This window comes from Thamnophis sirtalis, unplaced genomic scaffold, assembly GCF_051295495.1.
Source record: "Thamnophis sirtalis isolate CommonGarterSnake01/CBP01778 unplaced genomic scaffold, rThaSir2_p1.2 scaffold_3, whole genome shotgun sequence".
NCBI lineage: Eukaryota > Metazoa > Chordata > Lepidosauria > Squamata > Natricidae > Thamnophis > Thamnophis sirtalis.
The window spans coordinates 164,987,893-165,014,621 of NW_028261383.1; the positions used below are offsets into that span (position 1 = coordinate 164,987,893).

Here is a 26,729-nt window from a genome sequence, read left to right on the forward strand (position 1 = left end):
TCAAAGACTCTTTTTTGTATCCTGATTGAAGCTCCTCACATAAAAGAACACTTGAAGGGAAAATCAGAAATGTCAAAAAAGTTAAAGTTCTGGTCCTAAAAATAAATCCCCAGGCTAAGCATAGGATCCAAAGCACTGTGTTCATTAATTTTAGATGAGCCACAAACCACAATTCTGCAACTTATAGACACTGTCAAATTAATAAAGGTAAAAACAAAACAAAGTAATCTTATCATCTTAAACTTTACCCATCTCTGCTCCATCACATATAGTGGCCTTTTCCTGATGACTCCTATCCTAAATCCATAACAACATCACAAGATATTTAACATTTTTCATCCTACTTTTTATGTGCACTTGCCTTAACCTTGTTTTAGAACTACTGTTTGGATTTAATATTTACTTGCTATTGATTAATATTCAAGTTATCAGACAGAAATAGCTTCTTCAGTATCAATGCTTTGTATGATCCAAGCATCATCTGCCAATGTTTTCCAGGTTCTTACAGGCTTTAACCTCTGGATATATGTTTAAAATTGAGTCAATCTAAACAGATTAGTATTTTTCTAATTATTTTCCTCCCAATATTTGGGAAATATTGGGTAATTTGCCTGCACAATTACTTCATTCAATAGAATAGTGCCTTTATTATTCCTTCTGACAGTACCCTGTTCTCTTGCCCTTTTCATCCTCCCCTTTTAATCTGCCATTGATATCTTTATGTTGAAAAGTATTCTCCAGAATGAACGAAGTTTTTAAAATCTTTATAATAATTAAAATTATTCATTTTTAAAAAGAACATGTCCCAGGAGACCTTGCTGAAATAAACCAATACATATCATACTGGCAAAAGAGTTTTGCACTGGCTGCCATCCTCAATGCAACCTCATAACGTTTGTGAAGGAGCGAGCCCCCATTACCAAGTTCTTTTATTCCTTCCAGCAATACTCACATCATGAAACAATTGATATCAGGTTTGCGACAGATGCAATAGACAGGAGCATTCTCTCCATTCTCAGATTTTGATTCTTCACCCATAACTGCCAAATCAGGGTCCGAAAATTCATCCTGAATTTTCCAGGAGAAAACAGAAAGAATTAACAATGACATGGCCATTATAAGCTAACAGTAAGAAATCCTGATCTTTAAATCGCACCATTTCAAGTATTTGAATCGAGCAATGGAAAAACCTTAAAATACGTTTTCTAGGGATAAGTGGAGATCACGAGATCTTTATCCCGACAAGATGAGTGAAATTTCAAGGAAGCCTAATTGTGTTGAGTCTCTGCCCCCCCCCCCGACAAAAGGGCTTGCAAAAAAATAATAATAATAAAGGTTTGGAAAATCCTCTTTATCCAGCTTTTAAAATTGGCTGGTAAGAAAAGAAGCCCGCCTGGCTCAACTGACAAATCGTCTCATCCTACAGATCCGATCGGTCCCATTTTCTTTGCAAAACTTAAAAGAGCCCAGTTTCCACCGTTGGTCAGCCCACTGACCGGCCCCACTAATGGGGGGGACGGGACGGGACGGGACGGGACGGGGGACTCGAAAAAGGCTCCGGAAGACTCTGTTTCTTCCCACCAAGCTGCCGTTCCTCTTCCACGGCCGGGATCCCGCTTGCCCGACTTCGATGACATCCTTGCCCTGAAACGGCCCTGCTCTGATAGGAGCAGATGCGAGTCAGCGACCCAAAGGCAGCCTTAGCCATTTGCCCGCTCACCATGATCTCTCCGCTCGGCCAGCTCCTTTCTTCTGAATCCAGACAAGGGGGCCAGGCGACAGGAAGGCAGGCGGCCTGCTCCTATCCGTTTCCGCTACCATTCGCTCAAGGAGAGAAATAACATCCGGGTCGCTCGATCTGTTCTGCCCTTTACAAAGATGGCCGGTTCTCGCAGCCATTTCCGACGGGACTGCACGGGTTTCAGAATTATTCCCAACAGAGTAATTAGCGCCCCCTGAAGGAGAGAAAGGCGAAGTGGCCGTGCTTAACCACCTTTTGGATAATAGCTTGGGGGAAAAAAACTCAATTAATCCGTTTCCTCGGAGCTTGGGACAGAAGCAAAGCAACCAGACTTTATACACCAAGCGTAGCCATACCCAACCTTGGGACTGTCTTAAGTAGCGTACAGCTAAATTTTCCGTCGCCCACAACCATTAGTGTTACGTTGTGCTACGACTCTCAGCGTTCATAATGATCGAGGCAATCCCGCGCTGGCTCAGCATTGTGATGATTTTAGCAAAATATGTGGAGGACCTATGCTACAGTTGATCCAGCCTCAACTAAAGTTTTTTTTCTTTAGTTTCAAGAAACAGGTGATAGTTCTTATTATACAAAAAAAAAGCTACCAACAAAGTAGTTATACTGTTTGATACAACATTCATAATAATATATTCTGACATGTGGAAAGCACCTACCTTTTCATTTGTTGCTGGTGCAATAATTTGTGCTGTATGCAACCTTATCCCGAAAATATCAAAAGAGCTTATCCCATTTCATCAAATCTGGGAATAGTAACTACTGCTGAAATAAAAATAAGTACCCTGGGTGAGAAATAATTTTAGCTACCGCAAAATTCTATAGTCATATAAAACGTAAATATGTTGCACCTTAAATTCTCATTTTTGTAGCTCAGGATTGAAACTATGGGTTCTTGGTATTCTCAGAGTTTGGTTGTTTTCTTGCAGACATTTCATTACCCAAGTTAGGTAACATCATCAGTGCTACTAAGGAGAGGGATTTGCTGTCTCTTTATATTCTAGTGACTTGCCCAATCAGTATTGATGGGAGTGGTCTTGGTGGTTATTTGGTTGGGCTGTTTATTGTTAGCTTGTTTGGCAGTTCCTCAATTGGGCTATTGTTTACGTCCTGATTGTTGGTCTGGTGTTAATCTATGCTCATCTGGGTGTTGATGGCTACGTCTGTCTGTTCAGGTGTTGTGAAATTAAAGAGTTTTCATCATGTCTTCTGACTGCTAGTTGTGTTCATGGATATGTTCTGCTAATCTTCTGTTTGTCCTACGTGGTGGCTGTTGCAGACTTTACAGTGTATATTGTAAAAGATTCCTGGGTCCATCCATCCTGTCCACCACCACCATCCCGGCCTGCTTGGTCTTTTGGTCTACTTAGGATATTTTGGAGAGCTTTAGTTGGTTTGTGTGCTATACTGATACCATCTAGTTGTAATAGTTTATTGCTGGTTTCTGAATATTTTTGGTGTGTGGCAGTGTTATCCTTATAGCTTGTGTTTGGTTGTATTGCTACACTATATTGCCAAAAGTATTCGCTCACCTGCCTTTACTTACTGTAAGTGACATCCCATTCCTAATCCATAGGGTTCAATAAGACATTGTTCCACCTTTTGCAGCTATAACAGCTTCAACTCTTCTGGGAAGGCTGTCCACAAGGTTTAGGAGTGTGTTTATGGGAATTTTTGACCATTCTTCCAGAAGCGCATTTGTGAGGTCACACACTGATGTTGGACGAATTTACGTGGCCTACCACTTCGTGGCTGAGTTGCTGTCGTTCCCAAACACTTCCACGTTCTTATAATACAGCTGACAGTTGACTGTGGAATATTTAGGAGCGAGGAAATTTCACGACTGGATTTGTTGCACAGGTGGCATCCTATCACAGTTCCACGCTGGAATTCACTGAGCTCCTGAGAGCGGCCCATCCTTTCACAAATGTGTGTAGAAACAACCTGCATGCCTGGGTACTTGATTTTATACACCTGTAGCCATGGAAGTGATTGGAACACCTGATTCTGATTATTTGGCTGAGTGAGCGAATACTTTTGGCAATATAGTGTATATTGGACTGAGTGGTCAAGCAATTTTTGATGAAGTTGTATGGATACCTATTTTGTTTCAAGGTGTTATATAGATTATCTGTTTCCTTTTTCTGATGTTCAGTGTTGCTGAGTGTGTTTGTTCTCATCTAAATAATGTTCTTACATGACTTCTCTTATGAGAGGTTGGGTTATTACTTTAGTAGTGAGGTATCTGTTTGCCTCTCAGCACAACACCCAACTCCCCAGGTTCTTTTCGAGGTTCTGCACACCTGGATCAGAGGGTGTGGATGCCCTCCGCTGCCCCTGGCCCAGGGGCCTCCTGTATGCCTTCCCCCAGTGCCTCTACTACCCAGGGTGATCCACAAAGTTGTCAGTGTAGGAGCAGAGCTCATACTTTTGGCACCCTACTGGCCACGGCGGCCATGGTTCGCCGACCTTCGGGCACTATTGGCAGAGAGACCCTGGAGGATTCCAGCGGACAGGATCGTCCTTCGCCAGGGATCAGTGGAACACCCGGAGCCTCAGTGGCTCCAACTGAGTGCCTGGCAATTGAGTGGCATGCTCTTCAGAGGGGTGAACTTTCAGCCAGGGTTATAGATACCATTCAGGCATCAATGGGACCATCAACTGTCTGCATTTATAATGCCACCTGGAAAATATATTGTGCTTGGTACCAACCCAAACACACCATTCCTGCTGAGTCTTCTGTGTCCCAGGCCCTAGAATTCCTACAGGATGGTCTAGAGAAAGGATTGTCTCTTAACACTGTCAGAAGACAGGTTGCTGCTCTTAGCACTATACTTATCGTGGGGGGGACACCCCCATCACATCACCTGATAATGAAGAGATTCCTGAAGGGGACCGCCAATCTGCGGCCTCCAACATTGCATTGCTACCCTTCCTGGGACCTCACAAGGGTGTTGGAGGCACTTACTGGGGCCCCCTTTGAACCTCTGGGGAAGGTACCCATGCGGCTACTTACATGAAAGGTCGCCTTCTTGGTAGCGATAATGTCCGCTAGGAGGATATCAGAATTACATGCCCTTTCAGTGCGGGAGGATTTGTGCAGGTTTTATCCCGACCAGGTAATGCTGAGGCTCGATTCTTCGTTTGTGCCTAAGGTGGAGTCTTGGTTCCATAGGGCCCAGGAGGTGGTTCTTCCCAATTTCTGCCCCTCCCCAGTGCACCATTTAGAACAATGGTGGCACATGTTGCGCCAGGCACTTGAGATTTACATTCAACGCACCTCGGGTTTACGCCAATCGAAGGCACTGTTTGTCTCATTCCTTGAATCCACACTGGGTAAGAAGGTATCCGTGGCCACCATAGGAAGGTGGGTACGTAAATGCATTGCAGTGGTCTATGAGGCCCGCCAGGAGCTGGTGCCCGAGGGCGTTACTGCCCACTCTGCTAGGAGTGCGGCTACCACCATGGCATGGGCCACTCAGGCGTCTCTGGACTAAATATGTAGGGCCATGGCGTGGGTGTTCCCTTCGCCATTCATTAGAAATTATAAATTAGATAAATTTGCATCAGTAGATGCCGCGTTCGGGCGCAGGGTTTTACAGGTTGTAGGCTCTCACGTTTTCAGTGCGGAACAGTCTACAGCCCACCTTTGAATTAGCCAGACTTGGGTATGTCCCATCCATGGATGCTATCTCCACCCTTATTGAGAAAGGGCGTTGGTACTTACCTGATACGTCTATTCTAATAAGGTGGAGATAGCATCCGCCCCGCCCCTGTAGGAGGACTGTTCCTTCTGGTTATTGTAGTCAAAATATTATTCTGATCGTTGGTTGGAAGAGTTTGAATTTTTCTCGTTAGTGTAGTGAATTTGAGTACTAGTAAATTATGGTTGGATAACACGTTGAGTCTGTGATTATTTACTTCGCCAGAAAGCTGGGTGGGGATACTCACAAGGTGGGTTATATAGGCAGGTAATTAATTAATAATCAGACTCAGTCCAATCAGATCATGGACTGTGTTAACCCATTCATGGATGCTATCTCCACCTTATTAGAAGTGGCGTATCAGTAAGTACCAATGCCCTTTTTCTTCCTGATGCTTTATCTTTAACTTGTTCGTGCAAATCTCCCAACACTCATTGATACTATCACTTTATCATCCAATTTACTGCTGTGTTTTTACATTTGGGGGTCATTTTTGTGTGAATAATTTTTAGTAATATATAGATTTTTTTAAATTAAATTTTAACCAAAAAATACATTGTCCTTGCAGCAATTTAATACAGTTTCAATTTGAATGTACCTTCATTTTTTTTTCTTCAAGAGAAGTTGATTGTGCTAGCCACTTTAAAAATTGTTTAAATTGTTTAATTGATAACAGTAATTCAAAAGAACACATTATTCATTCTTAAGGGATAGAATTATTTTCATAATTCCTGCCATAATAACCAAATCACGTTGCATCAAGAAATATACTTTGTTTGGGGAAAGTTTGCTGTATATAGGCAACAAAATGCTAGTAAAATTCTATATTAACTCCAAATGATTTTTTTTTATATGGAAATGCTATGTAAAGTATTCAAAAGAGCTACGTTGTACTGTAAAGTACATTTGTGCAAATGAAGATATCTGTTTGGAGCATCAAAGTAGCTGTGTCTTTGGACATTGGAAGCAGTTTTTGAAATAGGCGGGGAAACTTTGAAAAGAACACACTGCTAAAACTATGATGACAAATACTGCATTTATTGCTAATGCACTTTGTGAAGAATCTGTCTCTAATAATTTGTGAAGTACTAATATCCAAATCAGTTTTTTTCAACCTTGGCAACTTTAAGATGTGTGATTTTTAACTCCCAGAATTCTACAGCCAGTATGTTAGTCCACAAATCTTAACAGTTGCTAAGGTTGAGAAACACTGATCAAGAGGTAATTTGCATCAATAAACATCAGGAAATAAACCAAAAATTCCATTAGACCATTTTCATGACAACAGAGGTTTATTAACAGCAAATGGTTTGTCACAAATCTAAGTGTGAAGCAAGACATCCAATATTCCATGGAGCTGATTTCTCTCAGTGCTAAAGCAAAGCTCCTACACAAACCTATCATGGGGATGGGAATAGAGAGAGATGTAAAGTTAGGAAATTATCTCTATAATCTTATATATATGTGTGTGTGTGTGTGTGTGTATGTATATATATACACATACATATATATATACATATATATATACATATATATATATACATATGTATATATATATACACACACACACATATATATATATATGTGTGTGTGTGTGTGTGTTTTTATTTGTGCTGATAAATAAATAAAGGGAGTAAAAATCTAATATATATATATATATACACATATACATATATACATATATATACATGATATACATATACATATATACATACATACATACATACATATTCCTTGTATGGATTGAGGGAAAATGAACTTTAGTGTTTATTAAATCAAGATAGGCCTAAAAACACTCCAACACTACCATTTCCTCAGAAACAGTTTGAAGTTCTGGACTGCTCTTCTCTCCAGCTTCACAGTAGATCAATGAAATAAATTGTTTTTACATCAAGTATTTTATATTACACTTTTGTCTTGGGCAAATCCAAGTGGTTCCTATGAGAGGAAGCTGCAAAGCCATCGAGTGTCTTTCCTTTGAAAGATCCACTAAAAATGGCAAACTCAAGAAACCAGGCGGTAAAGGATAGCCAAAGTTCCCGCCAACTGAGAAAGACTGTCCACTATCTCCTCAGAGCTGCAGCATTTCAATGTTTTATTGAGGCTTTGACTGTATTTACTGATTGATTTGTTTTAGAAGCTTTATATATTGCTCATCTCCCACCCACTCTAGTCAGTTCACAAGTAAAAAGTAAAACAAGAAAAAAAATCTTAATGAAAACAAAAAAAAAAGTGCACACAACCATCCACACAACCTAAATGTGCTTCAATCAGCCTGGCCAAAAGCTTTGGCAAAGAAGCATATCTTCAGTGTTTTTCAAAACACCTGCAGGATAGAGACCATCCAGATCTCAAGGAAACCTCATTCCAGAGGGCAGGCCCTACTTGAGGAATGATACATGAGTGAATAGGAATGAATTATTGAAACTTTAAGAAACTAATGTTTCATTTTGTGCCCATGAACTCATATCTAATGCCACCTAAGGTCCCAAATTTTTCGATATTGGTCCCTGAATGCAGGAGAGCCGCTTCCCTTACATCTCTAAGTAGAAAGCAAGGACACTTACTGTTGCAGCCTAGACATTTTGTGTTGCAGCCTAGACATTTTGTGTTGCAGCCTAGACATTTTGTGTTAAGAGTTCATTCCATTCTAATTTTGTTTAAAAGTCTTATTGTATTAATCATCTCTCTAATTTTAGAATACCAGATAAGTGGCTGCTCCCATCCTGCTTTATAGACCTTAACTATTAAATAACAGCGTTAAAGAATGCATTAAAAATATTTACATTTCTTCCTGTGCAGCAGTATGGTGGACTACAAGCTAATCTTCATTAATGCTGTCTTCCTCCATTCCAAAGACCTCCAGCTCCATTCTTAACCTGAAGTAAATTAAATACTTGAAGTTAAACAATGTAAACATGATCAAAATAGAAGTAAATATAAAGGAAACAAAAAGAGGCAGAAAACTAGTGACCATATTTCAATTTTTAACAAAAGTTTTCATAATTATAAATAAAACTTGCAGGAGTAGGAATTCTGGTAGATGGCAGAGATGGTTATCTTTGTTTTAGAATGTTTCAATAATATATTGTTTCTGTTGACCAAAACTAGATGCAGTATTCCAGGTGTGGTTATACTAAGGTTTTATAAAGCGGTACTAATACGTCACGTTATCTTGATACTATGCTTCTGTTTATACAGCCAAGGATGGTATTAACTTTTTTGGCTAATAACTGCTAATAACAATAACTTTGAGAGGGACCTTGAAATCCTAGTGGACGATAATTGAAATATGAGCCAGTAGTGTGCGTCAGCAGCCAAAAAAGCTAATACAATCCTTGGTTGTATAAACAGAGTCATAGAATCACGTGAAATATTAGTTCTGCTTTACAAAGCCTTAATAAAGCCACACCTGGAATACTACATCCAGTTTTGGTCACCACACTACAAAAAAAAAAAAAATGAGATTTTGGAAAAAGTGTAAAAAAGAGCAACTAGGATGATTAAAGGCCTGGAGACTAAAACATGAAGAATGGTTGCAGGATTTGGATTTGGCTAGTCTAGAGAAAAGGAGGACTAGTGGTTATATAGTATTCCAGTATTTGAGGGGTTGCCATAAAGAGGAGGGGGTCAACTTATTTACCAAAGCACTTGTAGGCAGGACAATAAACAATGAATGGATGGAAACTGATCAAGGAGAGAAGCATCCTGGATCTAAAAAAAAACTTCCTAACAACTAACAATGATAACAACCAATGGAAGAGCTTGCCTTCAGAAGTTGTAGGTACTTCATCACTGGAGGTTTTTGAGAAGAGACTGGACAGTCATTTGTCTGAAAGGGTATAGGGCCTCCTGCTTCAGCAGGGGGTTGAACTAGAAGAACTCCAAAATTGATTGAAATTAAATATTGACTTTTGCTTGTATCCTAATAGATTTTAAATGTTTAATGATACATAAAATTCATACTTTGTATCTGCTTCAAATAGATAATGCACCACTGTCCAAGGATAATTACTGTCTTGCCTAGAAAGTCTCATCTTTCAGAAATGAATCTGCAGAAGATTAATTATTTTTTTCTTATTCAAATACATTCCCACTTTTCTGCTCACTTGTGGCACTTCTCTTGCAAATCAAAATTGTACTTTGAGGCTGCTTCAAGATAACCTTTTGCTTTTCTGTTTTCCTCTTGAAATAACTCCCTGGAAATGAAAAAGGTATGAATAAGAGTTCTTATATGTCAAATCTATCAAGCTATTAGTTGCTTTTGTGGTGAGAAATCATTTGGCACATGCATTTTTATTTAAGTCCAAAATTACAAAAAAAATATAATGAGGCACACCAGAGTTTTTAATAGTCTTGTGTAATTTTGCTTAAGGCATGTATAATTAATTTTACTTATTTATTCATTTAATTTACATCTCATATTTCTGAACTTCCCATCTCCCTCAAAGAAGAGCAATTAATGAGGAGGAGCCAACGTTGCGATATCACAATTTGCGGTCTCGACACTCCAAAGCCGCTGTTGATACTTTTGCCACTGGATGGTCCTAAACTCTCCCACAGAGATGGTGATCAGGAAGACGAAGCCTTGCTGGTCTCAGGGACATCGCAAAGTCCCTGATTGACCCAAGGGAAGCTCTTCAAGCCGGCGGTAAATAGGCAGCCCCAGGCTCATGAAATCCGGAAGGAAGGAAGTGAAAAGAGAAAGTGAGTCCATCTGGTGAGGTATTTTTTCTTTTTTGGGAAAGACTGCCCAAAGAAACTTTTTTAAAAAAAGTCAAATTAGATACTTAAGCAAAAGAATTAAGCAGCGAAATTAACTTATATTGAATTGCCTTGGAAAGCTTTTTTTTCTTTGTAACTATACTTTGTGGATTGAAGTGCTCGCAACGTTTCTCCTCTTAAAGTGAACGGATTGATTTTTTTTCTTCTGCTTTTTGTTGCTTTATTTTTTGACTTTTGAATTAAAACCTTTCCTTTTTATTTTAACAATTCTACCTATTACTTATTAAATTTCATTAAAGAAATTTAAAGAACTTTGTTTCCTATAAGCCAGAGATAAATATTAGAAAGTGAAAAGTAGCAACTGCCACTCGGAGGTCAGAGGCTGGAGTTTTTGAAACAACGTATCTCTTCTCTTTTCTTCTTTGATCTTACTGACTCTGTATCTGAAGGGTTTGCAACTTGTTTACAGAAACTGATAAAAAGCCAAGGGCATGAATTGTTTTCGCAGGTGCTTTTGAGAACTATTTTGGCAGGGGAGAGAAAGGGGGGAAAAACAGAACCCTTCTCCTTTGAAGAGCATAAAAGAACTTATGTTTAAGTCAACCTACAATAAAAATAAAAAAGAGGCCTGGAAGGCTAGAGTGGCAATGGCTATTAGATTTTTTTTTCTTTTCCTCCTTCTTTTTTGGAAACATGGATCAATATTCAGATGAGGAAACCTTAAAATTCCAAAACAGCTTGGCTGGAATTCAAAATCTATTGGAAAGATATGGGAGAATTGAGAAGAAGTTAGAAAAACTAATGTTTCTCACAGCAAAAGATGAAGGGGTTGGAGCCCCAAAAATTAAAGGGGTGAATGAAGACATAGACGATAAAGACAAAACAATAGATGAATTCATTAATGGAGCAAATGTGGGTGAAAGTGGAAAGAAGGGAATATGGAAAAGGGAATTCGACGAACTGGAGCTCTACCCCAGATTCCAAGATACAGAAGGAAAAAAAGGGTAATGATGATTTAAGAGGAGAAATTTTTTCAGAAGCATGATTGACAACCAAAGACAAGCTAATTTTAATAACAGCTGGAGGGCAACGAGATTACCTGAGAGATCCTTCAAGCAACAAAGTGAGGAGAGAAGTCAAAAAATACCTTATAAAAGAGATAAAAAGAAGACTGACACCACAATTGGCAAGAGAGATAAGACTGTTTTGTTACTGGAAAGATACAGGTTGACAATGAAAGTTGGTAATAAAAAAGTAGTTTTTTATTATTGGTGATTAATAAGTAGGAATTTTGTAATTCTTAGATTGTTTTAGATTGTTATTAAATGTTTATTCATCAACAAATAATTAACTATAATAACAATAATGAAATGATAATGGATACAGCTTAGTGATATATACATGTACTGGCAAACTAGTAAAAGAAATTTGGATATAAATTGCAAATTGCGATCTGGGAAAAAGACCTATAAATAGTTCTTGTCATAAAGGTGTAATGTTTTTTGGGTCTGATGAAAGGAGATGGGATGTAAGTAGTAAATGATTTTTAGTCAATTATAATAACAACAAAGAAATGTCAAAGGATATTGTTTAATAATATATACATGCTCTGGTATTGGCAAAAGCACTTGGATACAAACTCTAAACAGTGACTTGGGGGGAAAAAAGGAAAAAAAGGTTTAGAAACTTTATTAATTGACTTTTGCTTAGAATATGTCATAAAGGTGTAATGTTATTGAAGGATTTTTGAAATAGCTAATGAATGCCATTGTGGATGTGTCTTTAAGATGAATGATTTGAGGTAAAAGCACGTTCAAATAATTGTAGTCAAATGAGAATGGTTGTACATTGATAGTAAGATATACAAAGATTTTTGGTTTAAAGTGTATAATCTAATATGAACTATAAGTAATGACTGTGGAAGAAATGCATGAAAGTTATCTGTAACCAATCGACATGCTTTCTACAAGATGTAATGAAGGATGATTCTTTTTTTGTGTTTTTGTTCAATTAAAATAAAAAAAACTTTTTTAAAAAAGGGCAATTAATTACTCTTGGAAAGTTTTTATTTATTTGCACAAATAGCACTTTTACTTGCCATTGTAGTTCATTTTAAATGTTAAAAGGTAATTTTTTGGATATTCTTGGGAAGGAGCAAACTTTCTTATCTGAGTTCTAAATATTATTATCCCAAAAGGGAACGGAAGTATACTCACAAAGTAGATGCAGCTGCCTGGCTTTTCAGAAACTTCCTCTGTCCACTAAATGTAACCTGGCTCAGCAAATTCAGTTCATCTTGAACATGAGCAAGCTTCTCTTGGATTAGTTTTTCTAATGGAATATTACAACATATAGATCCTTTATGGCACACCACATTTAAGAATTCTTACCTGCCTTGAAAACTGAAGGGACTTTCAAAGTACATTAGATATTAATTGGAATGATTTTAGATTGGGTAATCTAAATTACCTAAATGCCCCAAAGAGTGCATTCTCTTTCTCACCTTCAAGTAGTAACTGCTCCTTACTCTTTTTCATGTCAGTTATTGGTTTTTCCTTGGCCTGAAAAGTGGAAAATGATATGATGAAAAGAAACAGACAATAAAAAATATGCTGTAGATATGAGGAAGGAAATCAATAAAAATAATCTCCCAGCTTTAAACAAAGTCTCCCAACTTTAAACAAAATAATGTAAATGTCTATATAATGTGGTCAGCAAAAACAAAAACTAATAGATGCTGTAGTATCAGGAAGAAGCCAACCTTTTTGCTTGTGCTACTGGTATTTACCCAATTAAAATCAGAGAGATGAGAGATAAGAGAATAAAGAGTTAATTATATTTATTTATTTATTAAATAAATATTTAATCTAATGTATATTTAAATACATAAATTGTCTCCAGTTTTACTCATCAGGCAAATATTAATATGAGGGAGGAGTATGAAAGGTAGAATGTTAATCAGAAAAATATCACAGTAAAAGATAATACAAATAAGAATAATTTTTACATTAATTATATGCATTTTAATATTAATAATCCCATCTGTTTACATGTTAGCTGGATTGAGAGACTTGCAATCTTTTTGGGACCAATCTATACTTTTATAAATATTTTGTCTACTAATGAGCAGCAAAGGGATAACAACAATATTATATTGCTAGAAAGAAAGATTGCATTTGGAACTTTTTCTCTTCAGATTTAAAAAAAAACATGTTTTTGATGATTAAACCTTTTGTCAATTTATGTACTATTCTTTTCCCACTAAACAGGAGGAATGTTGCTAATTCAGCTACTGTTGAATTCAAGCAAAGCAGTCTTAGTGGGACATGCGGACCACAAATACATTAAAACCCATGTTTTAGCTTGGATTGCCCATTCCACTCAATAAGACAATTCCAGTGTGTACCAAATAATGAAAAACCTATCAGGTGTGCTTGAACTAGCCACACTGTATAAATAAATGCATGTATACCATTCAGCAACCCCCACATGCCCTCATCTGTCCAGCAGTGATCATACATTCGCACAGGAGCCACGGTGGCATATAATCTGGCATCTATGGGGTAATGTTAGTCTGTAAGTAGTCCTTGACATACAACCACAATTGAGTCCAACATTTATGCTGCTCATTTGTTAAATGGGTTTTGCCCTATTTTATGACCTTTCTTGCCACAGTTGTTAAGTGAATTAATGCAGTAGTTAAATTAGTAACACGTGGTTAAGTACATGCCAGTTGCCAAGCATCCGAATTTTGATCATATGACCATGGGGATGCTGCAATGGTTGTAAGTTTGAAAAACAGTCATTAAGTCACTCTTTTCAATGCCATCATAACTTTGAATGGTCATGAAACAAATTATTGTAAGTAGAACTAACTGTACTCCTAAATTGTACAGACTTGTGTCCTTGCCATTTTGGGTAAATAAGAGCTGCATAGGTTTTCTTGGTGTATAACAAGTAGTCTTGCTACTGATGTCCTCGACATAACAATTATTGTGGGGAAAGTTCTCTTTATATATCACTGGTTTTTTATTGTTTTCAACATGGCAGTTGCCTAGCCCTTTTCCGCCTGGCATTTCATTTTAATCTCATTCGCATAGCTGTGCTCCTAGGAGTTATAATAGGAATGTAAACTGAGAAAAGCACAGATGTGGCTCATTAGAACATCCAAGAATCGAGAAGTCAGCAGTCAGTCTATAAGCAAATAATATGTACCTCTCTGTTCCTAATACACCCACAGAACCGTGACAGTATTTCTCCAATAAAGTAGCTGTTTCTCCTGGGAGGATTTTCCCATGCCTGTATACAGTAATATCCACTCTTTCTATTGCATTTTCAGACCTCCACATGAAACTGTAAAATATCTCTTTGTGGACAGGGCCAACTGTTTTTTAGATAGTTTGATGTCAGTATTCCCAAAGGCAATTGGAATTCAAGATCTTTAACTCAGTTTTGCTGTCTACATTTATTACAATATTAATGAGTAATGTAGAATATAATTTATGCTACAGGGAAGAAAAACGGGCTCTTACATAAAGTTCCCAGAGATTCTTGTGCTTCTCCATCAATTCATCAAGTAACTGCTCAAATGCGAATCTAAACACAAAGCAGGAACAAGATAGAACAAACTATTGCATTGCAAATAATTTCAAACGCTTGCTGTACTTCTAGGGAATGTCAACTGCAACAGAATCTAGCATATCAAGCCCTTGGATGAGCTTTCTTGCAAGGCTGGTCAAGGGGAAACATTGTCTCAAATGCAGATCCTGAGCCTCCACTTTGGAAGCACTGAGCCACTTTACCTATATATCAGAGGTGATATTCAGCAGGTTCTGACCAGTTCTGGAAAAAGCAGAAAGCAGTAGCAAAATTTTGAGTAGTTTGGAGAACTGATAAATACCACCTCTGACTGGCCCCGCCCACATCTATTCTCTGCCTCCCAAGTCCCAGAGGATCGGCAGGATATGGGGCTTTTGCAATATCCTTCCCCTGCCATGCCCACCAAGCCACGTTCACAGAACCGGTAGTAAAAAAAATTGAATCCCATCACTGCTATATATGTTAGAAAAAGTGAAGCAGGTGCCAGTCTCAAAGGGCATTGTTATGGAGTGCTTGGTGTGGCCATGCCTATTACCATAATTGTGTGGTACGCCAAGAAGCTGCAAATAAAAGCATCAGCCAAGTTAGGACCCGCAGTGGTGCAGTGGTTAGAGTGCAGTACTGCAGGCTACTTCTGCTGACTGCCAGCTGACTGCAATTTGGCACTTCAAATCTCACCAGGCTCAAAGTGGACTCGGGTTGGGCATATCATTGTCAAGGTAGGGCATCGTTATTTTCCTGATCCAGTCACCAAAGTGCTGATCCATGTTGAATCACCAACATTGAAAATGATTTGCGCAGTTCAACATGTGCAAGACTAGTTTGGTTTTAAAGAGGATGCACATGATACACATGCCCACAGCATTCCAGCAATAGTTTCTAAAAATACAGTCTACTTGTTCATGTAACACCATTATACAGACATATTTGAAACACTGCTATAGATTCAACTTGTTCCACATTCATTATTTAACATTGGCTATTCATATTCCAAAGGAAGAAAATAATGGAATAGTAACTCATTTGTTTTCTGCACCTTGTAAATAAGTACAGGACTTCAGAATATTGTCATGGCATACAGTTTTCCATTGTTGCTCAGGCATACAGACTATTCTGTCTGTCTAAACTATTTTATAGCTATTTAAGTCAGAAGACTTGCTTTTCTAATAAGGAATTCCATATACTAAAGACGTTAAGCAAAATGGTATTTTTGTTAGCATTAAACTTATCTGCAAACAATTTTATTGAATGACATGAATGTTGTGATGAAATCAGAGATTTATTGAGTTGCATTATTGTATTATTTATTTTTTCGAATAATGCAGCTTTATTCTTTTCAGAAAATGATTTGCTAAAGGAATGAAAGTCTGAAATGTGATCTGATAAATGTAAATGCAGTAACTTTTTCAATAATAATGAATTAACTGAAATCAGAAGATGCAAACACACATACAGTACATTTATAGCAAAATTGCAAGGAACCAACCTCTGCTCCCTCTGCTTCAGTTTTTCCATCTGAATCTTGGCTGTGATTTCTTCAATTTGTTTCTTGCAATCCAGGTTCAATTTCTGCTCCCTGATAAATGAGAAGAAGCCAAGATATAGAATGGGCTAATTCTTATTTTTGTTATGATGATCACTTTGCCCTTGGACCATATCTTCCAATATAAATCATTTTACTGAAAACATATGCATTAGGATATAGTAGAATGGAATGGAACAGAATAGAACAGGGGCTGCCTCTGGCCCACAGGGTCCTTAGATGTGGCCCGCGAGGCCACTCTGAAAACAGAAAAGGACTGGCCTATGATGCCTCTGCCAGCAAAAACAGAGCTCTGGAGGGCCATGTGCAGCCCTCCCAAGCTGCGTTTTTACTGGCAGAGGGTTGCAGGAGGCTGTCGCAGTCAAAAACAGAGCTCGGGAGCCTGTTTTTGCTGGCAGAGCAGTCAGGCCACCACAGGCGCCCCTGACACAAGAGATGTCAAGCTGGCCATGCCCACTCTGGCCCCCCTGAGGTCAAACCCAACCTTGATGAGGCCCTTAATGAAACTGAGTTTGACACCCCTGGAATAGAATAATGGAACAGAACAGAACAGAAGAGAATAGAATATTCTTTATTGGCCGTGTGATTGGACACACGAGAGATTTGTCTTGGTGCATAAGCTCTCAGTATACATACAAGCAACAAGTGATAATCATGATAAAATACAATCATAATAAATAATAATATATACTGACAGCATACACACACACACACTCACACACACACACATATTTTCTTGGAGTAATTTGTTGTGTTTCTTTCTGTAGTCTAGAACATTGTTCAGTACTTTTCAATAAGTAAGTCCACAAAGCAGGTGGATTAGAAGCCTTAGCTCACCTCTGCATTTCATCTTGTGTCTCCTTTGAATGCATCTGCATGACTTTTTTGATCTCTGCAAGAAAGGTAAATATTAACTATCATAAATTCAGGTTATTCTCTTTCTGCAAAATATTTCTGCCATGGTTTTATATGCTGTATGTTCTCTAAAACCGAAGTAATACCACTACTTTCAAGGAACAGAATGTGTGCAATCACACAATGCCACAACTTTCGTTAGATAAAGCAACAAGGGGCTGCAGGAAAGAGGATGTTTTATTTCTCCTCTGTATTAAGCACAGGTAATCAGAAAGTTACTTAAAGAAAAAAGACTCATCAGGAAAGGATGTTGGGCTTGTGATGATCAGCTTGTTGAAAATTTTGGTCCAGTATGTACTTTCCTTGAAAAAAGCTCCATCTTATGAAACTTAGAGAGGTAAATAAAAAAATAAAATGGGCAATATTGTCAAGTACAGAAATTGTTTAAATTACCAGGTGGAGAAAGTACATAAGAGATAATTTTCTCACTGCACCACACACGACTTTTAAGTGTTGTTCTTTAGCTATACTTACAGAGGTACCTTGGTACTCATTTGGTTTGAAATTCATGAAATTTGGTATTCAATGTATTTTGATGTGAATAAGTGATAGAACTTTGAGGGGAGTTAGATGTGGTATTTTAGGACTTATGCTAGAGTTTTCATCTGCTTCTCATCTCAAAATTTGGGGAATTTCCCAAATTTCCCAAAGTAATCATATTAATAGTGAATTGTCCTTGCAACAATCAATTTTAAGGAATATAGTGTGGGCAAACTGCTAAAACTGATAATGTTAAAAAAAATCAAGCCAATATCTCAGAATTTTCCATTACCCTTTTTCTCATTCCATATTTCTTCAAGGCTTGACTTCTCTGCATTCACTACAAGAGAAGGAGTGATTTCATTTAGGCATTATTTTTATCATATTGCAGAAAATACAAATGGAAGAAACCTAAGATGATGGTGCTTATTTTTCTAAAACTGCATTATAAAAATCTACCCTCTTTTCCCAGGTATTATATATTTACTACAGCTAAAGTGCCCTCTGTCATGAAAAGAAAAACAATTCAAAATAATCTTATTGCATTGATCTTTCATGATTTTATATGCTGGTTGTCCAGTTTATGTCTCTCCCTCCTTTTCTCAGTCATTCCCATATACTGGTACATTTCATGTAATACATTGGCTGTTGTTAAAATAGTTAAATTAACAGGCCTCTACCTGCAGAGCAACAGCACTGTAAATCATACATAGCAACATAGCATAATGTGGCTGCTTGCTTACTGATGTCCACCCATTATTGTTTAATATATATGAACCCATCCATTATGATTTAGGTTATGTAGTAACCAGCCATTATGACGTATTCAGCTTAGTATAGTTTACTATACTAAACTTGCCTTAATATTACTAGGTGACCATAGTAATAATACAGTTTTAAAAATGTCTATTTAAAACTAAGCATTCTTCTGTGGGAAGTTATCATCCAGCCCTCTTCCAGAAAAATGAAATATCCTAGGAAATATTGAAAAGGCAGAATATTTCTCTGGATGTGAAAAGAAACATGTTTTAAAAGACAGAATAGTTGCCTATAGCTTTCTGCCCATTCCCAGCTAATGGGCCATTAAGATGGCCAGGCTAGCCCACTTTACATAATAAAGACTTCTCCTCACTGCAGCTGTAAGGGGAAGGGATATTACTCAACTGACCACAAGGCAACTGAGAACTCATCACAGCCTAGAGAGTAGCCCCCTCATGGCACCATGGGAGTCTGACAACCAGTCAGAATACATTTCTTACACAGGAACAGGAAACAGAGAGGTGGGACTGAACAGGGTATAAAAGCCTAGCAAGCCCCTTCCTCAGCCCTTCTCTCTTCTTCTCCATCAACATTGAAACATGTGATCACCTTTTCTGTTCAGGGCTGAAGTCATGTGGCCCTGTCCAACAATAAACCATCTTTCTAAGCAGCCTCCATGTCTCCAGTGTCTTTTTTCCCACTTGGAGCTGAACCCAGAAGGACATTTCTTTCAACACTTCAAAGCAGATTGCATTCTGAAGTTCATATATTTAAAAAAACCTGGCTGTGGAGAGAGATATTAGTGGCATTTGATTAATTCACTTCAATCTGATCTATGACAGAACAGATACCTACGCTTTTCCAGTTCCAGCTGAAGTGTCTTACTGTGTTTATTTGCCTCAGAAATCTCTTCATTTAATACCTTCTTGGCTGGAAAAAAATGCATGTAACAAATAAACTGAGACAGTACATAGTAAGTGGGAAGCTCATGACAAGGACCTTTTGCATCTGAGTAATATTATAGTATAATGGTCAAAACATTCTGTAAGCCGCCTTGTGTCACTATGTGCGAATATATATTCCCTAAATAAAATAAAATACACTTAAACCTTTGTATTATTACTCAGCTAAAATAAGTGCAACAATAACAATTTTTACTAAGATTGTGCTACTAGAATTTCCAGACAGAGGAGTCCTAATAATAACAATTAAAGATATTGTAGAGCTATTTTGCTTTTTATTTTTAACAGACCACTGTTTGCAGATAGAAAAAGACTGAAACAGCATTGAGAAAATATTAGAGCATTAAATAAAAAGAGAAGCCCTCCAGTGTTATAAAATAGGTGGAGGCAAGTCAATGCCAGGAGATGTTTCTTTCAACAGTCCCAGGCCTCCCCCTGGAGGTGAGATTAGTTGCATTGATAATAACTTTTCAGGAATTACTGTAGTTAAAACTGATTTATTCCAGAAGGTTTGGGGGTGAATTGTGATATTGTGTTATATAATTTTGATTTTATTTTAACTTTATATTTAGCATAGAAATGTTTTGTTTTAGAACTGTTATGAACTACCAAGAGTCTCAAAATATCACAACATATTTAAATAAAATGAATAATCTTGTCAAATGAGGTAAAATATTTATTCTGCTCAATTTATGTTCATCCAACTAAGTTTTTCAAACAAAGTATATTAATCTAATTCATAACTTCTTCCAGCCAACCACAGAAACCCACCCTTTCTTTTGTGTCCCATTTGAATCTCTTACCTTGTTGCAATTTATTAATTCTTTTTATTAGATCTTCTATTTTTGGCTCTAGATTTCCCACTATCAAGGAAAGGAAAAAGTAGGAAAAAGTTTCATCTGGATTCTTCATTATATTAGTGTCTAAAACCTTATATAAATTTACCATAACCACTTTCCTGTGTATTATTGCATATCTTTCCTTCCATTGCAAATGCAACTGGAAGCTTCAGAGGACAAATAGGATCATTTAAAATAATTAACTGCCAAATTAGATTGATAGTTTATACTGTATTATCCTGGTTGAAACTTTTTTTAATGAAAACTTTTCCCCTAAAATCAGCATCTCTTCTTCCATTATATTTTTCTTTCCATTATATTTTTCTTCCAGCACCCAGTAAGAACTTCTGGCCTTCCCTCATCATGTTTCTGTTTAAATTCTGTTTAAATCAAATACATACCACACCCCTCTCAAATGAATAAATCCAGGAGCCTCAGAATCTGGCCACTGTTTGACCCCAAAGCAAAATTACAATCAGTACTGTATGCATAATGATTACATTTTGTAGATCCCCCTAGATTATGAAATGTTGTATTTCGTTGTCCGTCCACCCCCCGCCCCCCAGATGCCATGAAATCAACTATTTTCACTATACAGGCTTAATGTTGCAACATGCTGTGTACATTGATAGAAGTGGTAGGCTACTTTTACACATTTGAAGCTACTTTACTTTATTTATTTATAGTCAACAATTAGCAAACTCATTTCCTGCAAATATATCTCAGAAATTTCAGCCTTTACATTCTGTTTACTTTTATCTTCTAGTCAGAACAACTCTTTCCCTAATAAGAAGGGAAAGAATTCCAAATGTCTCAATTCCCAGCTATTTTCTATATGGTAAGCAATGTGTTTTCCTCCAGTTTTTAATAACTGATCAGCCATAGCTCAAATGTGAAACGTCATAGATTTTCTAGAGGATTACCCATTCTAACCATTTATAAGTACACATTTCTGTCATGTGCACACTCCAAAATTTTACTAAGATGTCTAGTGCCTGATGCCCACTCTTACTGTTGGCCCTAGTTTCAAAATACCTTTTTGCATTTGTTTCACAAGAGACAGTATCTCTTCCATTTTTGATGCAAAGTTCCAAGAATCTGGACAAAGAACAAGAACAAACAGAACTGTTTAAAGATTGTCATAATCCATGTAAGCTATATTTCATCATTCACCCAAGTATATACAATATTATGTATTAACCAATGGTGGGATTCAATTTTTTTTACTACCGGTTCTGTGGGCATGGCTTTGTGGGCATGGCAGGGAAAGGATACTGCAAAATCTCCATTCCCTCTCCACTCTCAAAATTTCCATTAGTGGTTCTCCAGAACCTGTCAGAACTGGCTGAATACCATCTCTGGTATTAACCCAGATGGAGTATATCAAAATCTGAACAGCATGTAGCATATTACAACATGTAACAGCATTTTGCCTGTATGGAAGATTTTTTTCTCTTAACTGAAAGAATCATCCTGTGAAATGGAAATTGCAATGTTCTTCCTGCACATGTTACAAAATCAAAATTATAATACTTTCCAGACAGAAAAGATAATACCGGTAGCAATTAACTGCTGCAATTTAGAACGGAACAGAAAAGAACAGTTTTTTATTGGCAAAGTGTGATTGGACACCCAAGGAATTTATTTCTTCTGGCAAATGAATGCATTTTCAGATTTCTTCATGTGGCTGTCCTTTGCAGTTGATGTAGAGAGTAAGGAGGATGAGCTTGGTGGAAATATGCAGTACAGTGCTTAGTATAGGTATAATCTTTATTGTCATTGTACTTAAATACAACGAAATTGGTTACTTAGACAAAAGAGGTTGAAATATATTTTAAAACCTGGGAAAATTTCAAAAGATAATAATATTGTAGAGCCATGGTGGTGCAGTGGTTAGAATGCAGTATTGCAGTTTAATTCTGCCGACTGCCAGCAGTTTGATTCTCACCGGCTCAAAGTTGACTCAGCCTTCCATCCTTCCAAGGTCAGTAAAATGAGGAGCCAGATTGTTGGGGGCAATATGCTAATGTTGTAAACTGCTTAGAGAGGGCTGCAAAGCACTGTGAAGCAGAATATAAGTGCTATTGTTACTGCTATTTTGAAGTATTTCAGGAAGATGCTTTCCTGATTCACTGGAAGTGGGAGGAAGTATAATGCAATGCAAGATTTTGTTATTATAGATATGGATACAGTTGAGTAGAAAATTATTGTACCTTCCCTCCAACGTATCCATCAGAGTTGAGGGCTTCCTGAGATGAATTGATAGAATACTATAATAATATTTACATTAATATTACTAATAGTATAAAATATGTCATGAATATCTTGTCATTTGTATTAAATATTAGTAATAATATTGCATAAATATTTAAAGAGTAGAAACGGATTTGTAGAATAGGCTTTCATTATAAGCCCTTCATGGTATTGGACCTGGGTACTTGAGAGACCGCCTACTACCAATTACCTCCACTAGACCAATTAGATCCCACAGACTAGGCCTCCTCCGAATTCCATCCGCCAGCCAGTGTCGACTGGTGACTACCCGGAGGAGAGCCTTCTCTGTGGCTGCTCCGACCCTCTGGAACGAACTCCCCGTGGAGATTCGTACCCTCACCACACTCCAGGCCTTCCGCATAGCCCTTAAAACCTGGCTGTTCCGACAGGCCTGGGGCTAAAGATTCGCTGCCCCTATCTCGAATGGTATGATTGTTGTGCTTTTTAACTATGTATAGTTTTGTGTTCTTGTTAAACTGTTTGTATCCCCCCTTCCCTTTTTGAGTTGTGAGCCGCCCTGAGTCCCTTTAGGGAAAAGGGCGGCATACAAATGAAATAAAACTCTAAACTCTAAACTCTATAATAGAAGACCTTTACAGTTCAGGATTGAGACTTAAAAAACTTTCCTCTTCTGTATCCAGTAGGACCAAACTGACGGTTCTTCAGCTTTAAGACTTCATTCGGGCTACACATGATTGAAAAACTGGACTGAAAATCCAATCCTTGGCTACACCATTTTTTTCTCCACGTGGAAACAAATCGACTAACAAGCTTTGCTGCAGATAATTTCTCTGTATATAGGGTAAAAGACTTGGAGCAGGGAATATCAGATTCAAGCCTACCCAGCCACAGAAGCTTACTGGGTAAGCCTAATCTGTTTCTGTTTCTGTGTGTGCAGATATAGAGGAAGAGGGACCACCATGTATGCCACCTTGAATCCCCGTGACCCGTCAAAACCGCGGTCCACAAAAGCGCGGTCGACGAAAGCGCGTATGTGACGTCATCACAGCGCGACGAAAAAGATCGAAAAATTGAAATAAAAATAAAATTACAGCAACCCGATTCACATAAAGGTAAGGGTTAGGTTTAGGGTTAGGGTTAGGGTTAGGTTAAGGGTTAGGGTTAGGTTTAGAGCGTTAGCGTTACGTTTAGCGTTAGGTTAAGGGTTAGCGTTAGGTTTTTCGTTAGGTTAAGGGTTAGGTTTAGGGTTAGGTTAAGGGTTAGGTTTAGGGTTAGGTTTAGGGTTAGGTTTGGGGGGTTAGGGTAAGGTTTTCGCTTTATTTTTACATTTTTCGATCTTTTTCGTCGCGCTGTGATGACGTCACATACGCGCTTTCGTCGACCGTGCTTTTGTCTACCGCGGTTTTGTGGTGGAACCTGAATCCCTAAGGATATAAATCTAACCAATCAAAAATACATCATCCTGTCATAGCATAATGTTGGATCACACTTATTTTCTTAGTTTTAGTACATCATATTTTGGAAAGCTCAACTTAAATCCAGCAGGAAATTCTAAATCTCAAAAGCTAAACACTTGCAACTGGCAAGAGAAAAACAAACCAATCTAGCAGCTACTTCTCCCATTGCCCTATTTAACCATCATTTCCCTTCCTTTTGGATTGAGCAGCTGAGGAAAAAGAAAAACCACAGCTCATCTGCCAAATGTTTCTCACTAACGGTAAACCACAACTTTGAAAAAAAAGGAGGGGAAGCTGGCTGAGAAGAGGGAGAAATGTGATAAAATAAATGAGATTGGGTGGAAATGCCACTGTGCAGAATTTTACCACATCTTGTGAGACGCCCCTCCTCCTTGCTGCTCTTAAAAGGAACTAAGCAACCTTTTCAAGGTTTTAATACAAAATGACACTTGTGGAGAATATTATTTTCTCTTTATTAAAAGATCCCCAGCAGAGCAAGTAAGCAGGGTCGGCCAATGGCTGCCCAGGAACACTGCCAGATACCCCCTTTATTCATTACCTTTTATCTCTTTAGCCTGTAGTAGTTACTAGTTGGCAGGTCCTTACTTGGAAAGGTGATCTACTTCCTAGCTGATGTACTTGCTTATTTCTCTTATTGTTATGGAGAATTTGTATGCTTTATGATTAGCATTTTAATAAAGGAGATATTTGCATTTTAACATGGCTTCCATGTCACTTTTTGAAGTTTAGAAAATGGGGAAAGGAAGGAGAGAAGGAGAAAAGAAAGGAGGGAAGGAAGGAGGGAAGGAGAGAAGGAGGGAAGGGGAAGGAGGGAGGCAAGGAAGGAGGGAAGGAAGGGGAGTAGGAGAGAAGAAACAAGGGAAGGAAAGAGGGAGGGAGGGAAGAAGAAGTAGGACCGTTGTAAGATAAGATGGATCTATGGGATGTTAAGAAAGCAATCTTCAAGTATATTGTCAACTGTAGGGAAAAATTGTTATAAATACATATTATTAATAACAGTTATGAAAAAAAAAGAAAACGGTATTTTTCCTTTGAACCAAAGGCATTTATTTATGGATTTATTTATTTGTACTGTTTATTAATCAAATTTATATCGTCACCCATCTCACCAAAGGCAACTCTGGGTCGCACACAACAAACCTCAGGTAAAACTATATATAAAAACCCAGAGATATTAAAAATATATAAATCACATTAAATGTTACAAAAACAGAGATACAAATAATGGACTCATTGGGAATAAAAATACCCATTCCAACAATGGAGCCATCTAAGCATGTCTCAGGTTACCTGGGAGTCCCAGGCCTAATAACCAGTTCTTGATATTCCAAAAAATATTAAAAAGGATGGAGTGTGGCAGCCGGAGAGACTCGGGATGGGGGTTTAATGATTGTTACCAAGAATCTCATAGTTTTTAAAGGCCCTGTACCACATGCCCCAAATGGTGAGACCCTGTTAATAAAGCTGGGCTCTAGGGATCAGTTGGGATCCTTTAAAAAAAAAAACTTAATACTTTATGCATGTTAATAATAAAATAATAAGGAAATATGTATAGTTTTAAATAATAAAACAAAAAGTTTTATTAAATAAATAATAAATCACTAGTAAGTTTTAATCGTATGATATGAACCTTACTGCACTGAAATTTCCCTTGAAATAGTGCCATGCATCATAATTTACAAAGTTACAATAAAGGAGGGGAAATGAGGAAAAAAGAAATTTACAGTACATGAGTCTTCCGCCTTCTTCAAATTCTGTTAAGGGGTTTCTACTCTTTCTGGGATTTATATGTATGAAGAGGAAAAAATATAGGAAACAATACACTTAAAAAGAAAAAATAATTGGCTTCCAACCTTTGTTACCGCAGTTAGTCAATATTATTGTCCCTCTCAAACATAACACTCCTTCTGTTCTACCCATGCGCATTACTTCTGCTAAATACTCTGAAAATAACTGATATCATGATTTACAATATTACGATAAAAAATAAAAGGGGGGTCTGTGTGATCCTCCCACCTTGTTCAAATGGGGTTTCTACTCCTTCTGTTCTAAAAATGGGGTTAGTTCTGCTAGATAACCTCACACTGCTGCCTCCCCTCTGATGGCTCTGGATTCCTCCCTCCGATGGTACCCATCTCCTTCTTACCAGGGTGGCTGCCCTCCATTCTCTTCCCCCGGGGATGTAGGAGGGTCCTTCCTCCTTCCCACCTCTTCTCAACCGACACTACGAGGCAACTGCTCTGCTGCTTAGAGACCAATTCAGCTGCAGGCTGAGGAGAGAAAACTAGGCCTCTGTTTATCCTGCCCTTGCGTGCAAAACCAGCCTGCGCGTACCAGAGTTACTTACCACTGTGTGGATCTTAGAAATGTGGAGGAAGTGGTGGGAGGGTTACCCCATATTTTTCAATTAAAATTTCCAATACAACAAAAGCGTTGAAAGTGAAAGAAAAAATATAAAAAAGGTAGAAAGAAAAGAGAGAAGAAAGCATCGAATTATGGCTTCCGGCCTTCTTTTCCCTTGAGTCTTAATTTTTTTTCCTTCGTCTTCAACCCTTTTAAACCTCTAAATCAGTGTTTCTCAACCTTGGCAACTTGAAGATGTCTGGACTTCAACTCCCAGAATTCCCCAGCCAGCAAATGCTGGCTGGGGAATTCTGGGAGTTGAAGTCCAGACATCTTCAAGTTGCCAAGGTTGAGAAACACTGCTCTAAATCATCAATTCAATCTTTTCTTC

General features: G+C 37.8%; 2 protein-coding genes across 7 annotated transcripts in view; both read right to left on the minus strand.

The window, feature by feature from the left end:
- Positions 1–1,899, minus strand: part of CXXC1 (CXXC finger protein 1) — a 28,983-nt gene extending 27,084 nt beyond the window's left edge. For 4 of the 5 annotated variants that reach the window (XM_087710713.1, XM_087710711.1, XM_087710712.1 and 1 more), the window contains exons 1-2: positions 1,721–1,819; positions 953–1,068 (exon numbers count right to left, since the gene is read on the minus strand). In XM_087710713.1, the coding sequence (XP_087566839.1) occupies positions 953–1,068; positions 1,721–1,723 (119 nt within the window). In that variant the 5' untranslated portion in view covers positions 1,724–1,819. Of the gene's footprint in view, positions 1–952; positions 1,095–1,720 lie in introns of all 5 variants that reach the window. The other variant, XM_087710714.1, reaches the window with a different exon arrangement.
- A 4,834-nt stretch (positions 1,900–6,733) lies between these two features.
- LOC106538530 (synaptonemal complex central element protein 1) lies at positions 6,734–26,317 on the minus strand. 2 transcript variants are annotated; one of them, XM_087707909.1, is made up of 13 exons: positions 26,142–26,317; positions 21,318–21,380; positions 20,247–20,306; positions 19,337–19,411; positions 18,015–18,062; positions 17,165–17,219; positions 16,271–16,360; positions 14,718–14,781; positions 12,689–12,746; positions 12,402–12,516; positions 9,570–9,659; positions 8,247–8,339; positions 6,734–6,857 (listed from the first exon to the last, which is right to left on the minus strand). In XM_087707909.1, the coding sequence occupies exons 1-12, from the start codon at positions 26,158–26,160 to the stop codon at positions 8,282–8,284; spliced, it is 795 nt and encodes a 264-aa protein (XP_087564035.1). In that variant the 5' UTR covers positions 26,161–26,317; the 3' UTR covers positions 6,734–6,857; positions 8,247–8,281. The 2 variants fall into 2 exon arrangements, with proteins under 2 accessions (XP_087564035.1, XP_087564036.1); XM_087707910.1 differs by lacking the exon at positions 19,337–19,411.
- Between the last annotated feature and the right edge of the window lie 412 nt (positions 26,318–26,729).

Coding starts and splice junctions, on each gene's coding strand:
- LOC106538530 (XM_087707909.1), bottom strand. Junction 20,307..21,317: donor TGTGAAACAAATGCAAAAAG/GTATTTTGAAAC, acceptor TTTCCTTGATAG/TGGGAAATCTAGAGCCAAAA. Junction 16,361..17,164: donor ACACAAGATGAAATGCAGAG/GTGAGCTAAGGC, acceptor CTCATTTATCAG/GGAGCAGAAATTGAACCTGG.